This window comes from Heloderma suspectum, chromosome 2, assembly GCF_057233095.1.
Source record: "Heloderma suspectum isolate Gila_16-S chromosome 2, 16-S_ref, whole genome shotgun sequence".
NCBI classification, from domain to species: domain Eukaryota; kingdom Metazoa; phylum Chordata; class Lepidosauria; order Squamata; family Helodermatidae; genus Heloderma; species Heloderma suspectum.
Genome location: NC_139459.1, coordinates 181,204,075 through 181,219,306, shown reverse-complemented (window position 1 = coordinate 181,219,306; position 15,232 = coordinate 181,204,075). Strand labels below are relative to the sequence as shown.

General features: G+C 45.0%; 1 protein-coding gene across 12 annotated transcripts in view; it reads left to right on the top strand.

Moving 5' to 3' along the window:
- The window catches only part of STAT6 (signal transducer and activator of transcription 6), a 91,267-nt gene that overhangs the window by 32,751 nt on the left and 43,284 nt on the right, over positions 1-15,232 (top strand). For 9 of the 12 annotated variants that reach the window (XR_014788083.1, XM_084836587.1, XM_084836591.1 and 6 more), the window contains one exon: positions 11,154-11,312. Coding sequence is in view for 11 of the 12 variants with exons in the window: in XM_084836587.1 (XP_084692713.1) it covers positions 11,182-11,312 (131 nt within the window). In the remaining variant the exon portion in view is untranslated. Of the gene's footprint in view, positions 1-7,264; positions 7,365-11,153; positions 11,313-15,232 lie in introns of all 12 variants that reach the window. The other 3 variants (XM_084836589.1, XM_084836586.1, XM_084836585.1) reach the window with 1 other exon arrangement.

Below are 15,232 nucleotides of genomic sequence, written 5' to 3'. Positions count from 1 at the left end.
CGTCCATTATACCTCACTGAGCCCATGAGCAGGACAATGGCGGGGAGCAAGCCTCCACCCATTCACTGTCCTGCATCTATGCATTTCATGACGTTCATTCTACCCATGGGACTGCCCACCGAACTCCAAACTAATGAAGTTGCAGGTGTCGTTTGGCCTGTGCAAGTATTTTTTTTAATGTATACATCAGTTTACTGGCTACCGTCTGCTGCCAGAGAAGCAAACCCAAATAATTGAAAATGCAGATTTAAACAGAAACACATCATACAGCATCTTCATGGGGATAGGCTGCAGGAAGTTTGCTTGTGCAAGCCCCATTGAAATGGATGGGAACTGCCCAACGAGTGAGCTTTATGGCTGAACAGAGGTCTCCACAGCTCAGACCCAATTCTCTAATAGCCACTCTTACTGCAATGGCATGGTATTGCATGTATGAAGAATCTTTTCTGAGCCGCTTTCCTGATGCATTAACATTATTGTGCTATTGTGTCATGGTAACACTCAGTATCCTCTCTTGAAGCAAAAGCCTAGTAGAAGGAGGTTAACAAATATTTGGGAAATAAATATTAAGGAAAAGGTTGCTAAAAATAGCTGGGAAGGAGGACAAATTCTCAAGTCTGCGTGGTTAGATTGAACAAACGTTCTGCTTGAATCTCTTGGGAAGGCTTGTTTGGGGAACGAGTGGAAAGGCACGTATGCAGGATAATTTTAACACAGGACACCTATAACACCATGATTTCCTCTCAATACCACCCCCTCACCAAATTTTTCCACTCATAAAATGCTGCATTTTTATGGGTGAAGTATTGATCGTAACTGCACTAGTGAATGTGTGAATAAAATAAGTATGGTTTACCAAGTGGTAACTTTCCATGGGGTACATTTAACTGGTTGGTAAGTGGATGTCTCTGGGCCAAACTATATATTAGACAGGAGATGCACATTCCAGTCTCCTGATGGTTGTTCTTTCAAAATGAAAAGCAGCTGCAGGCGGCTGCCAGTTTGAGCAGGGAAATGGGGTGGGTGTCACATTCCTTTTTCCTCCCCCTTCGCAATCAACACACTCCAGGAAACAAGGCTTTGGGCTACACTACTTTATTAGTTAATGTCTAGCTTCTTTACAAATGCAGATTTTAGGAAACTCTCAGACTGTGATGAAACAGCTAATCCACGCATCTATGAATATCAATAGAGGAGCTGAAGTGGAAGTTAGAGAAGTTGCCAGCAGTCTAGGCAAGAACTTTTCGGCCAGACTAGCTTCGTAGGGATGCCCCTCCATTACGGTGGCTCCCTCCTACATAGGCTTTCACGAGTGGCCAACCTGGTGGAGCATCTGGGCCCTGGCTCTAACTTTTCCTGCTTCGTTCTGTGACAGACCCTAGCATCCCTCAAGTGACGCCCCTCGCTCTCCTCCTCCTCCTCTTCAGAACCCTGGGTTCTCATGGTGGAGGAAAGGGGGGGCCGTTCAGACTGAGCCATCTGTGTGTCAAGGTCTTGAGAAGAAAGTCTTCCCATATCTGAGCTCACTAGGGAGGGTGCCTCCCCCTGTTCTGGTTGTTCCCCTTCTGAATCTGAGCTGCCAGACATCTCCATGTGCTCAGATTCATTCCTGACAGTGGGGGAGGTGAAGCAAGGCAGGAGGTGATTGACCGTTTCTTTTCCCAGGGGCTTGTCCCCTCAAATTTGTCCCCCTGCCCCAATTCCCAAGCAGTGTTTCCACCTGTGGTGCCATCAGGAAGCTGTTCATGCATCTCCTGTGATGATCTTACTTGGCCCCTATCTTAACAGGGCGAGAGGGGATCCTACCATTTCTGCTCCTTCCCTGGATCCAGATCAGGTTCAGAAGTGTGGCAAGAGAGCTTCTCACCGCTCTGCAAGTACAGTAAACTGGTTTCCTGGATGGTTATACGCACACTGTAGACCCCAGGGCTAGGAGCCAATTCTGGCCCTCCCAGCATCCCAATCCAGCCCTCCAGAGTTCCCCACATGGGCATACCCCCATCCCTTGGACCCACCCCTGTTCCCCCAATCACTGATTGTGTGGTGGTGTTCTGGCTTTTGTACAGTTTTTCCCCATTCTAAAAAGTGAAATGCCTCTCCTGAGGCTTGTTTACTGGTACAAAGAGCTTTAAGCTAAAATATGCTGGTATTTTTTGTAGTTTGGCCCTGCCCGCTTTGCCTTCAACCCTACCCACCATTGGAATGCAGCCCCCAAGAGCTTCTCCGAAATTGTATTCAGTCATTGACCTGAGAGAGGTTCAGCACCGTAAAGTCTTCAGTTTTAATGCCTGGGGGGGTGGGGGAGGCGTCTGGGGAGAGAAGCTTGACTATCAGAGGTTCTAACCAAAGTGAAGTACCAGATGTGTTCTTCTCTTTTCATGAGGCCTTTGAGGACCTTTTGATTTTTCTCCTGTAAGCCATGGACATTTTAAAAAGCCAGTTTCCTTAAAGAAATGGTACCAGAATCCTTATTCATTTTCATTTCCTGGTCGAGTCCTGGAACGCTGTCTCAGGTCAGGCCCCAGCCTACCTGCACTTTGTGCTATTGTTTCTCATGGTGATTCAGTTTTTTAAAAGCCACTTGATCTGCAACCCAATATTGCAGAATAAACTCTCCACATATGTTTTTGCCACAAAACAGACTTCACAATATATGTATTCCTGTTCCAAACTGAGAATGCTTCTGTGAAGGAAAATCATCCCTGTTGCTGAGATCCCTTGGGAAGGGCATGTTTTAACCCTTCTCCTGTCAGCCCAATTCTCCTTGTGACTCTCCTCCCGAATTTGGTAAACATGAGTCCAGACCCCTGACTGGTGTTGAAGCATTGTCAAGGGAGAGAGAGATCAGAAACCTCTCCTGGTCCCAGCCTTTAGGTAGGCATCGTTCATGACTGCAAGTTTTGAAGATAGCTTCCTGTGGAAGGAAAGAATTTCCCCCAGGTGACCAGGCAGGGGAACTTTCATAAATGGGGACAGGGTTTCCTCTCCCTCCGTTTAGGCTATCAGTGTGTCACAAATGGCCAACATGTGGGACAGCAGACTAGTAAAACATTTTCTGGGCTACTAATTTTTGTGGACATATTTGCAGGGCTGCCTTAGTGAATAGAGTGAATTCTCACCAGGATGGGTCTTGTACCCAGGGGTGTCGTAATGATAGGCTCACTAGGGCACGGGCCCCAGATCTTTTTGAGCAGTCCTAATTGCCATTTTTTCACATTTTCCCATTGACTTGCCTTGGAAAACAAAAACAGCCATAACTTTTTTTTAGTTTGCATGATAAATACATGACATTTGGGGGCTTCATAGCCCCCATGGAGCTAATTGAATATGCCAAATTTCAGGCAGTTAGGTCTAGTGGATTTTGTGCTAGCCACAGGTAAAATTTGCTTTTTCCAAGAAAATCTATCAAAGTAAAGAGCTATAATTTTTTTGTGATTCCACATAAATTCATGGAATTTGGGGACCTAGCAGGCCCTATGGAGCTGACTGAACCTACCAAATTTCAGACAGTTAGGTCCAGTGGCATTTGCACTAGCCATGCGTAAAGTTTCCTTTTCTCAAAGTCTAAAACAAAATGTAAAGACTGTCAAGTCACCCAGGGGATTAGAAATCCTAATCAGAAGGTGTTTAAGGTGACCATTAGGAGGTCACCATCCCTAATCTCTGGTGTAGGGTTTTTTTGAGGTGCAAAAAAACTCTCCCCCTACTTTTATTTTCTGCTCTTACATGCCCGCTGTTGGGAGCTTGCCTGCAATGAAAGTTTGAAGAAGGAGAAGAAAGGGAAGAAAGAGCTCCATGTGAAATACTGATATTTCACACAGCATCTGATTTTACTGCCCCAAACTGGAACCTTTGGCTTCTGCAGAATTTTAGTAGCTTCATTACAGCAAAGGATCCAATCAGCCTCCACAGACTTCTTTCTCCCCCTCCGCTTTAATTTCTTCTAAACAGTTGTAGGACCCAAATAATCCCAAAGGGAGGGTTAGGACTATGTGGCGTCATGATCAAGAAACTGCTGGGGCTTTTAAATAGGTTCTGCAGTTTTAAAAAACCTAGAAAAAGCCCTCAGCCACCTCACCCCATAAAGTTCATTTAGGTACGTGCAATCCTTGCAAACCCTGCACAGCCTCCTAAATTCCTCTGAAGTTACTACCTCTCTGAAAGGAGCCACTTGGCTTAGGGAATTCTCTCTACCCCCCACCCCCGTGCACACTTCCAATCACCATTCTTCTTTTCTTCTTCCCTCCCCTATTCTGTTCTTTCTTTCTCTTCTTTATTCCACCCAGAGCATATCTTTGGGAATTCTTAAAGAGAATTCTCTTCGGTGGGCAAGAGAAGTTCTGAACTGTATTTGACTTTATACAAACAGACAAGAGGGTTGGATTTTCTCCTCACTCAAGTCTTTGAGAAGAGGGTTCACATGGTTGCAGAGAAACAAATCTGGGGCTGTTTTGTTTGTCAGTTGACATTATCCAGCAATAGGAAGGGCTGTAGCTCATTAGTAGAGCACATGCTTGGCATGCAGTAGGTTCCAGGTTCAATCCCCAGCATCTCCAAGTAGTGCTACGAAAGAATCCTGCCTGAAACTTTGGAGAGCTGCTGCTGCCAGTCAGCGTCAACAATTCTGGGCTAGATGGACCCAGGGTCTGACTCAGTATAAGGCAGCTTCCTGTGTTCCTATGAACAGAAAGCTTTAATTAAAAAAAAATAGGAGTTTTTGGTTTGTTTTTTAAGTGGAGGGGATAAATATTGCTAATTTATGCAATCCTATGTATGCCTATTGAGAAGTCCCATTATGTTTAATGAGGCTTATGCTCAGGAAAGTGTGCATAGGATTCCAGCACAAGTTACTTTTGCAGGGAGGTTTGCACCTTGATGTTCTGCATGTTTATTCAGATATAAGTCCTGAGTTGTGAGCATGGTACTGCAAGCTTAATACAGTGCCTACCCAATTCCATCTAATTAATTGACCACCCTTTCAGCTCAGTCCTATGCATGTTTTGTCATTTGTGGGTTTTTTTGCATGAACCCTAGCTTTTTCCCTCTAGTGGTGAGGGAAAAGCACTTAGTATATGCTCAGAGTTTCTCCATAACTTAGCCCTAGTTTTGAAAACAGTCTCATTGGCTGAATCCTGGTGAAGTCTTGGTACAAATGAAGTTATGAGGAGGAAGATACAATGAGAGCTTGTGCATAACAAGGAGGGGGTAGAGAGGAGTTGCACAAAACAAGACATCTGTTTTTATGAAGAGTTGCTGGAGGATGGTAGGTTGAGGAGGGATGGTTGCATGGAGGGGAATAGAATTGGTAGGGGGAGAATGTAAGTGCTCAGTGATGAAAGAAAAGCATTCTGCACATGCTCGGAGGGACTCTATATTTAAGAACATAAGAAGAGCCGTGCTGCATCAGACCAAGGTCCATCTAGTCCAGCATTCTGTTCACACAGTGGCCAACCAGATGCCCATAGGAAACCCACAAACAGGACATGAGTGCAATAGCATCTTCCCACCCATGTTCCCCTGCTGCTAACATTGGTGAAATGTAAATAAATTATAGTAATTCTACATTAGAATGCAGGTATATCCTTCAGAAACTTTGTGGGTTTCTTGCCTGGGGGACACCTTTAATGACCTGTGCATTTTCATACAAATGTACCCAAAAACTATTGGGGAAGGGGTGAATGGAATGGAAAGCAAATCACTCCCTCCCCAAAATTGGAGAACTCCCCTTCCACATGAATTGCTGCACCTATCCTTCTGAAACTTTGCTGGTTTCTTACTGTAGGCTGTCTGTAATTTTCAGAACAATGGTCCACAAGGAACATAGGGAGATAAGTATGTCCTCTTTTGGAGACCACAAAATGTCAAGGCCACCCTTGCACAAAAGCCCTTGTGAAATTTGGCAGGCATGATCTCCTCTGATAGTGCAATGAATCCTGAAATGTTTATCCAGTTCTTCCAAGGAATTGAAATGTTATTGGCAGTTCCCTTTAAAAGAAAATCAAAGTATAAACCCTGAACCTATTTTTCTGACATTTATTGTTGTTCAGTCGTTCAGTCGTGTCCGACTCTTCGTGACCCCATGGACCATAGCACGCCAGGCCTTCCTGTCCTGCGCACTCTCCCGGAGTGTACTCAGGTTCATATTCATTGCATCGGTGATGCTATCTAGCCATCTCATCCTCTGCCGTCCCCTTCTCCTTTTGCCTTCAGTCTTTCCCAGCAGGTGTAATCCCCTTCTAGGGGGCTACTATGCCTGAAATTATCATCCAGTTCTGACCAAGAGAAAAAAGTTAACAGTTTTTTCTAATTTCCCATGGTAGTCAACAGGAAGCATAAAGACTCATTTTTCCAAACATTGACTCAGGTTTGGTGCTGAGCTGAAGTGGTCCGACTACAAATTGGACAGAGCAGAAGCGGGATGTTTTCCAAGATGAAGAATCGGGGTCTGAGTTGAAGTGGGGTGGGGGGTCAGTGCACACTTCTTATGTATGTATGTATGTATGTAATCTATACACACATGCAAGCACACTGCATGCACGCACCACACACGCACACATACACACACACAGACGTGCGCTTAGACTCGTGTATATATATATGTGTGTGTGTGTGTGTATGTATATATATATATATATATATATATATATGCAAATTTGTGTTATGGGCCTGTGCCCCGGATCTTTTAAGAACCTAGCAATGCCTCTGCCTCTACCTCTAGGGCAGGAGTGTAGAATATCAGGCCTGGGTACCAAATCCAGCCCTTTGGGGGTTCCCTAGATGGCCGAGCCCCCTTTCACCAACCACTCTCCTGGCCCCACCCCTTTCCTCCAACCACATCCTTTTCCTCTCACCACCAATCATTTGGTGGTTTCCTGGCTTTTGAACAGTTGTTCCCCATTCTAAAAGGCGGAAATGCCTCTCCTAAGACTTACTAGCAGTAAGATCTTTAAGCTACAATATGCTGGGTTTTGTTTTTTGTATTTTTGACCCTACCCCTTATATAAATGTAATAATAAACAAACAGTATAAATGTATTAATAAAGAAGCAAACCCTGAGAAAAACTCCTCCTGATAAATTGTAGCTCTCATCAACTTACTTTTGCATGACCAGGCCGGGTGATGCCATCATGTCAGATGGGGAGAGTATCAAAATTAGATTTATCTCTGTTTCTACACCTCTTTCTTATAAATGTAATAGTGCAGAATATAAATATAATAATAACTAAAATAAAGAAATAAAAATAACATGGCTACTTCTCTGAAGGTTGACTACTAACCTGCAGCTGCAAAAGCTCCTCCATTGAGGTTTTCTGTGGCCAGAACGTGGAGATGGAACCAAAAAAGGACAGCCAAGAGGCCAGGTGGTGAGTTCAGAAGAGCACACAAGGCAGAGATGATGCAGAAGTGCTAAGGAAGTTTACACACACACACACACACACACACACACGGTTGCTAGGTTACAGATCTTGTGGTTTCTCCCATCCAGTTACTCTCTAATCCCCTTCCTTGCCTTGTGGCAGCATCTAAAGGAGGGAGGCACATATGACAAGACCAGGGGAGGAACAGGCACTTAGAAGATATGGCTTCCTTATTTCCCTGATGCATTTGGGGATCTGAAAGTACAGGCCAGATCTCTGGGTGTAGCCTAGCAACCCTGTAGGTTTAGGTAAATAGCATTATATTGGAGCCTGTGCATAACCTGACTCGGAAGAATTGAAATCCAAGATTGCCCTTACTCTAATTAACTGGCCTGGGCCTATGGGTGTAGGGAACTGATGCCTGTTTCCCCTAGCCCCTGTTCCATACATACATCTGCAATATATTGATCTTCTGTAGTGTTTGCTTGCTAGAGTTTTTGCTAAAGCGCTCTTAGTCCTGCCACTCCATCCCTCCATGCTTCGGGTTCCTAATCTGTTTAGCTAAATGCTAAAAAAAATAGCTACTTGCTAAACAGTTTAGCTCATTCTTCCCCAGCCTGGTGCCCCCCAGCTGTTTTGTATTCCTTTACCCAAAACTATTTTATTAGTTTTCCAAGGCAAGTTTAAACAAACCAACAGAAAGAAAATAAATAAAAAGACACACATTGGATTTAGATCTACTTACTGACAGAGAATAGGACATTTAATATATATGTATATTTTCCCCTTTGCCTTACAAATCAAGATATAGGTGAAATCCATAAGCTGCTTGGAATTTTTCTTTATAAGTCTTCACCATAACAGATTAAATTTAGCCTTTTTTCCATAGTCCGAGGAAAGGCTTTGACAAATGCTGCAGTGTATGTCCCTGATTAGTACATAAAATAAAATCCTGCCGTATTTTATAAAAGTCACATGTTTTGACTTTGCCTTTAGCTGGTTTCAGTTGGTACGTCAATTTTTCTGCCATTTTTATTTGCCATAGTTCAGAATACCAAGATTTCAATGTTAGAAGTTCTTCACCCAGAATTCCTGACCACTAGCCATGCTGGCTGGGGCGGATGGGAGTTGTAGTGGAAAACTTCTGGAGGGCACCATGTTGAGGAAGGCTGGTTTAGCTAAATGCTAAACAGATTCTGCTATGGGGTGCTTTGAGAATCCTCTTTGCTCCAGCAAGCAAGAGGCAAGGGTAAGCGATGGGTCAGAGGAGGAGCTGGCACAGGAGACACCGCAGCTGCACCCACTTTTGCTGCTATAGATGTTACATCTCCACATTACAACCTCGCAACCCTAACCCCCTTTTTTTCCATCTTATTTAGACTGGGAAGCTGCTCCATGCTCCTTAGAGAGGTAGAGACAATAGAGCTCTGAACATCTGCCTAGGTTTACTGTATTGCAGACTTCCCCAACCTGGCTCCCTCCAGCTGCATTGGGCTACAGCTCCTATCACTCCTACCAGCAGCACCATTGGCCAGCTTGGCTGGGAATGATGGGAATTGTAGTCTAACACATTTGGAGGGCTCCAGGCTGGGGAAGGCTGCCATATTGTTTGGTCAGGTGCCTTCTGAAGGACTAGCTGTAGTGGGTTTGAAAGCTTTTAGTGTGAGAGATGGCATGAATGGGTGTATACCATCCTTCCCTAACCTGGTCCCCTCCAGATGTTTTGGACCACAACTCCCAGCCTTCCTGACTATTGGCCATGCCGACTGGGTCTGATGGGAGTTGAAGTCCAAAACATCTGGAGAACACCAGTCTGGAGGAGACTGGTGTATACATATGTACATAATCTGATAAGAGAATCTACTGTGGAAGAAAATTCGCGATGTTTTGTTTAGATGTACAGTCTGCTGCCCCTTCATGGATCACTGCCTTGTTGTGGCGAAGGGGCTTGCGTAACTCAGTGAAGCCATAAGCTATGCCGTGCAGGGCCACCCAAGACAGACAGGTCATGGCAGAGAGTTCTGACAAAATGTGGTCCACTGGAGAAGGAAATGGCAACCCACTCCAGTATTCTTGCCAAGAAAACCCCATGGAACGTATCACAAGGCTAAAAGATATGATGCCGGAAGATGAGCCCCTCAGGTCGGAAGGTGTAAGGAGAAGGGGACGGCAGAGGATGAGATGGCTAGATAGCATCACTGATGCAATGAATATGAACTTGAGCACGCTCTGGGAGAGAGCGCAGGACAGGAAGGCCTGGCGTGCTATGGTCCATGGGGTCACGAAGAGTCGGACACGACTGAACGACTGAACAACAACAACAACAGTCTGCTGTCTCTTGGATCCAGCTCAGGATTGAAGCCAGTTTGCCAGCTGCGCACAGCACTGTTTGGCTGGAAACCAGTGATACTGCTAACTTCCCCCAGTAGTTTTTCATCATTTAAAAAAAAATGATTCTGCTTTTAAAAAGTGGGGGAAGTTATCCCTGCATTTAATTGAATAAATGTACATGTGTGGCTCTCTAAAAAATTAAAAAAGGCAGCCCACCTGAAGCACAGTGGGAGGGGCAAGTGAAATGGCTGAATAAGCATCCAGTTTGCTGGCTAATACATCCTGAAAGGGCGTGACCTGTGAGAGGAAAGACACACACACGCACGCATGTACTCAACAAGCCCTCACTTGCACGTACATCTATTTGCATCTGATGACTCCCTGGAGTTGCGCCGGGTGCTTCTGCCAGGTACCTCTGGTTCTCAGCTAGGAAAAGATTTAAGAACACATTGGCTGCAAGAGTTAAATATGCTTAAATGCACCGAACTTGGTGTTGGTTTGTGGCCATAGTGTTCAACAGTCATCCGGAAATCTGTATTGTGTTTAAAATACTGGACAAATATTTACCTACAGTATAAATACATAAAATGGCACCTGTTAAAAACCAGTTAAGTGAGCATAGTCTAGGCCACTTTTCCCCACAACATGAAATGTGTGTGGGGTGGGCAGAGAAAGGAGGTCAAGGGGATTAAAAAGGGAAGGAATTGGAATAGTTAAGATGCTAAGGAAAGAAAACATGAATGATATGGCAACATAATAATTAACATGCATTCGTGTAGGAGTGGATTTTCCCCCTACATATGATTCTGAGGTTCCTTCCCCTTCCTTTCAGTTGTGAGGGTATCAAGAATTTCCACGGTATAGAGGGGATGGGGGAAACATAAGAACCAACTTGCTGGATCAGGTTGGGGGTCCATTTATTCCAGCATAGTCCTGTTTCCAGCATAGGCTAAGTAGATGCCTCTGGGAAGCTTATAACCAGGGGTGGAAAAAACCCTCCACTCCCTGTTGTTTGTTTGAGACATCTCTGAACTTAAAGGCTGTATTTGGTCATCATGGCTAATAGCTCTTGATAGACCACAAATGTGTGTATCTCATGGAATTCATGTTTTTAAGTGTTTGGACATCCACCCACTCCAAAGCAAAGTATCCACGGTGTGACCATGACACTGGCCTAAGACAGCTTCCTGTGTTTCCATTGTCCATGTAAACAATCTCATATAGAGTAGGGGGTGGGCAGAAGGTAGTTCTCCAGATGCTTTGGGCTTAAACCCTCAGAAGCATGGCCAATGATCAGGAATGCTGGGAGCTGAAGTCCAAAACTTCTGGAAATCTACTTTCCTCCCACCCCTGATAAGGAGGATGTATTTTGGGGGCTGATGTTGGTAAATTATGTTGAGCAATAATTGAGGCACTCCCAGACTGGACGATATGTATAAACTTCCTCTGTGTGTTGTATTGCAGCGGCTAACTTCTACTTCTAACACTGTGGATGACCAATTCCAAGATGTCCCTGTGGAGCCTCATCTCTGATATGCCTCCAGAGCGGTTCAGCAACCTCTTTGAAGAGTTTCCTCATAGCCTACGGTGCCTCCTGGGGGACTGGTTGGAAAACCAGCCTTGGTAAGTTTAAGGAGCAGCATATTCCCTAGCAGACTTAGAGGTTTCAAAGTGGGAGGTGTTATTCCCACACCACCATTCATCCCCTTCATTTTTAGGTGTAATTGATCCCATGGAGCCCAACTGTTCCTAGTGCATAATAGTGAAAGGACTTGCTTGTAGGACAGGGGTGGGCAAATTGTGGCCTTCCAGATGTTTAGCCCTACAACTCCCATCAGCCCTAGCCGGCATAGCCAGTGGTGAGGGATGATGGGAGTTATAGGTCAAATAATCCAGAGGGCCAAAAGTTGCCCACCCCTGTTGTAGGGCTTCTCCTTCTTCCGGTTTGGCAGTTACCCAAACTCCGGAGAAATCCGTCTGGAAAATCTTGCACCAAACCTGCATTGTTGGCTGCAGCTCACATTGGGCAGTCTCTTTAATAGATCCACAGCTTCATGACAGAATGATGCAGCTCCTTCCACAGTCCTGTTCCCCACCTTCCTCTTCTGTTCTGCTGTGGGGCAACACGAGTGTCTTGTTGGCTCTAGCAGGTGGAGTGGGAGCTGGGTAGTCGGATTGTGAGAAGCGTACAGCTTCATCCTCCTTTGCAACTGCATATCTGTTAACAGTCAGAAGTGATCTCTGGATGCAGTCCTGTGCAGCAAGGGGACCGATTATGTGGTGACGGCCTCCAAGTTCATGGACCTTGGCGATCAGATGTGGTGTCTGAGCAAATATGATCCACGCAGGAAATCCCATGCACAGAGGTGTACAAATTATGGCTGGGCTTCATAGCCAAACAGTACTTTCTACTAGGCAGCTGTCCAGTCCCACCATGATAGCACAATAGTATGCATTTATCAACACAGATAATGGCTGCGGTCGCACATAATGATAATCTAGGATGCATGGCTTAGTCTGAATGAGCAACATGCTAGTGCACACAGCCTGTTTGCTCCTCCCTTCATGCGAGCAGGTAAAACTAATCAGGAAGTGATAGCTTATTGTGATATATGAACCTGGGTTGCTGGTTTGTTGCTCCCAACAAGCCAGGCTTGTAAACTGACAATAATGAACCCTGCCTTGTTTGGGAGCAACAAACCAGGATCCTAAGTTTGGATATCACAGCAAGCAATAGCTTTACTCACTCATGTGAAGGGAACGGTGAAGCAGGAATGAAGAGGCTACTTGCACGAGCATGCTGCTCTTTCAGAGTAAGCCAGTATAACCCAGGAATCCTGGCTTATTGTTATGTGCAAATGTGGCCACTGTCTCAAGCTGATGAAGTGATATAAGTCAGGCTTTATGTAGGTTGATTATACATAAAATGTCTGTTTAACTTTTAAGCTATAGTCCATTCCACAGGTTTTGACTCTTTTTTTTTCACCTTTCAGTTTTTTAGGGCTACTGTTCCCACCCCAACCCCCACACAAATGTATACTTTTATATAAGCTGAAATATTAAACATTACCATTGTTGTTTTCTGATACAAACCTCAAAATGTAGACTTTGCCCACTCAGATGCCTATTTTAGTTTTCTAACTTTCCTGCTTCCCCTGTAGTTCCCCTCCCTTTTCAGCCTTCTTTCTTCTCGTATCATACCTATAATGGACCCTGTTCCATATCCAAGGCCTTTGGTAAAGCAGGGGTGCCCCCTCAACCCCACATGCTATATCTGAGATGTGTAGCTGCAAGAGAGTGGGTATTCTATTCCTGTATTTAATTATTTGATTTGTACCCCGCCTTTCTACCCAGAAAAATGGCACTCAAGGCGGCTATTCTGATGGCTGCACAGTAGTGTGCAGCAGGCCACACTAATTTGTCTCTGTGGGACACTCACTGAATGTTTGTCACTGCTGTTGTAGAATGCTGCTCAAGACAGGCCTTGGCTCAATTCAGCAAGGCCATGACAAATCTGAGGGAAGAACACTACAAATTTAAGGGTGCAATCCTATGCATGTTTAGATGGAAAAAATACCTACAACTCCCAGCATGCCCCTCAAAAGTTCAGATAGACTTTTTTTCTGTCTACACAAGCATAGGTTCTTCTTCGTGGTCTCTGTGTATCACACACATGGGCTCTGAGCCTGCATGGAGCCTCGACTGGGGAAACCTCTATAGCTGAGGATTGTTTTTGGCAGGAACCCTCCCCCACCATCTTACTCCGCATGTCCTAAGGGGTTCCCACCCAAACCCTGAGTTCTCTTTCAACCGCCATGGTGGTTACCTTGATGGGAACTTTTCTGCATCAGTTGGACTGTTTTTCTTTGTGCTGAGGGTTTTTTTTTTTTTTAATCCTTTCGTTTTATTCTGCCTTTCTTCCTCTACTGTCGTTCTAGCTTTTTCTTTGGCATTTTTTACTTTCCCCGTGTTGCGATCACCAATCGCTGTCCACCTCAGGTGGATGGCCCTGCGGGTGCCGTTGCAAAAGTGTGTACATTGTGGGAGTAAGTTGCCTCCCATGGATGGACACTTGTGTCTATTTTACCTAGGAGAAGCTCACGTAGTTGAAGCATGCCCGCATTGCCAGTCCTTTTCAAGCAGGCTCGCAAAAATCGTGCTTACTGCTTAAAAGTGGCCCTTTGGAAAAAGGTGCTGGAAGAGGTAGACGCCCCCAAAGAACAGACATCTTGTGTATCAGAGGCATCTGCTAAATAATTTACTATGTCTTCTTCAAGACCCATGTCACCAAAACCATCAACTTCAGCTAAAGAGTGGTCGGATCCACCAACACCTGGTCATTCCCTGTCTCTCATGGTGGCAAAAAAAGGTTAACTAAGAAGGCAAAAGCCTCCAAACCTTCTGTAGAGGAGCACAGGCAGAAGAAGAAAAACAAAGGAAAGAAGACAGAAAACCTCTGCCTCCATTACTGGATTCTCCGATTCCAACTCACTCCATGTCGGTACCAATAACTTCAATACAGACTATGGATGCGGGCTGTCTGGTGTCGATATCGGAAGGAGAAATACGTGATCCCTTGCCTATCCAACTGGACATCTGTGTGTCTTCTTGTGTGCAGACCAACCCTCCTCAGCTTCCTCCTTTGGAGGTTGTGCATTCCCGGGACAGATCCCCAGAATCGTTGCATTCTTTTAGAGATCGACGGCTGGATTTCTATAGAGAAAGGGATTATTGCCCAAGATCGAGATCACCGTTACAAGATTGCGATCGCTTGCAATCTTGGATTACCATGAGCTGCCACAGAGGCATAATTATTGGGACAACTGGGAGTGCTGGGACAGAGAGAGATATTATGATAGGAAGAGATATCTCAAAGCACCTGTTCTGATCAGCTTCATCAGCTTTGCTGTCTAGACCCCCAGTGGAAAGGGATTCCCCCCTTCCATCACCAGTGGTCCGGGATCTTCCACCGCCACCTCTCCCACCTCGTACTTCATCATTAAGAAATAAACATCTTGATATTCTTGGTCAGCATTTAACACACCAGGGCAAGTCTCCCCCAGTTTTGCCTCAGGGACAGCAACCTCTAGCTGTATCACCAGCCCAGGATTCTCAATTGAAAGAACACTGCATGTCCATGACGACCCAACAGTCAAAGGCTGAAGATTATCAGTCAGATTCGACCTCTTATTCTTCTGTACCACCTTCTGTCTCTTCTCCTGAAGATACTGTTTGTGCTCAGGACAGAGCTTTGCCATCAGAAGATATGGGACATTTTAGTTATAAAGTTCTTCATATGGCTCAATCACTGGGTATTGAAACACAACAACCAATGGAGAGAATACAGTATCTGGTCATCGATGCGGTCTACACAGAGTCTTTGATCCAGGTAGCAATACCATTTCTCCCTACTCTGTTACAGACGGTACAACTCTCGTAGAAAGCTCCATCTTCCATGGCTCCAACTTCTAAATGACTGGAATCAGTGTATAGGGTGCAGGAAAAGAATGCTAGTTTCCTGTTTGTGCACCCAAAGCCAAACT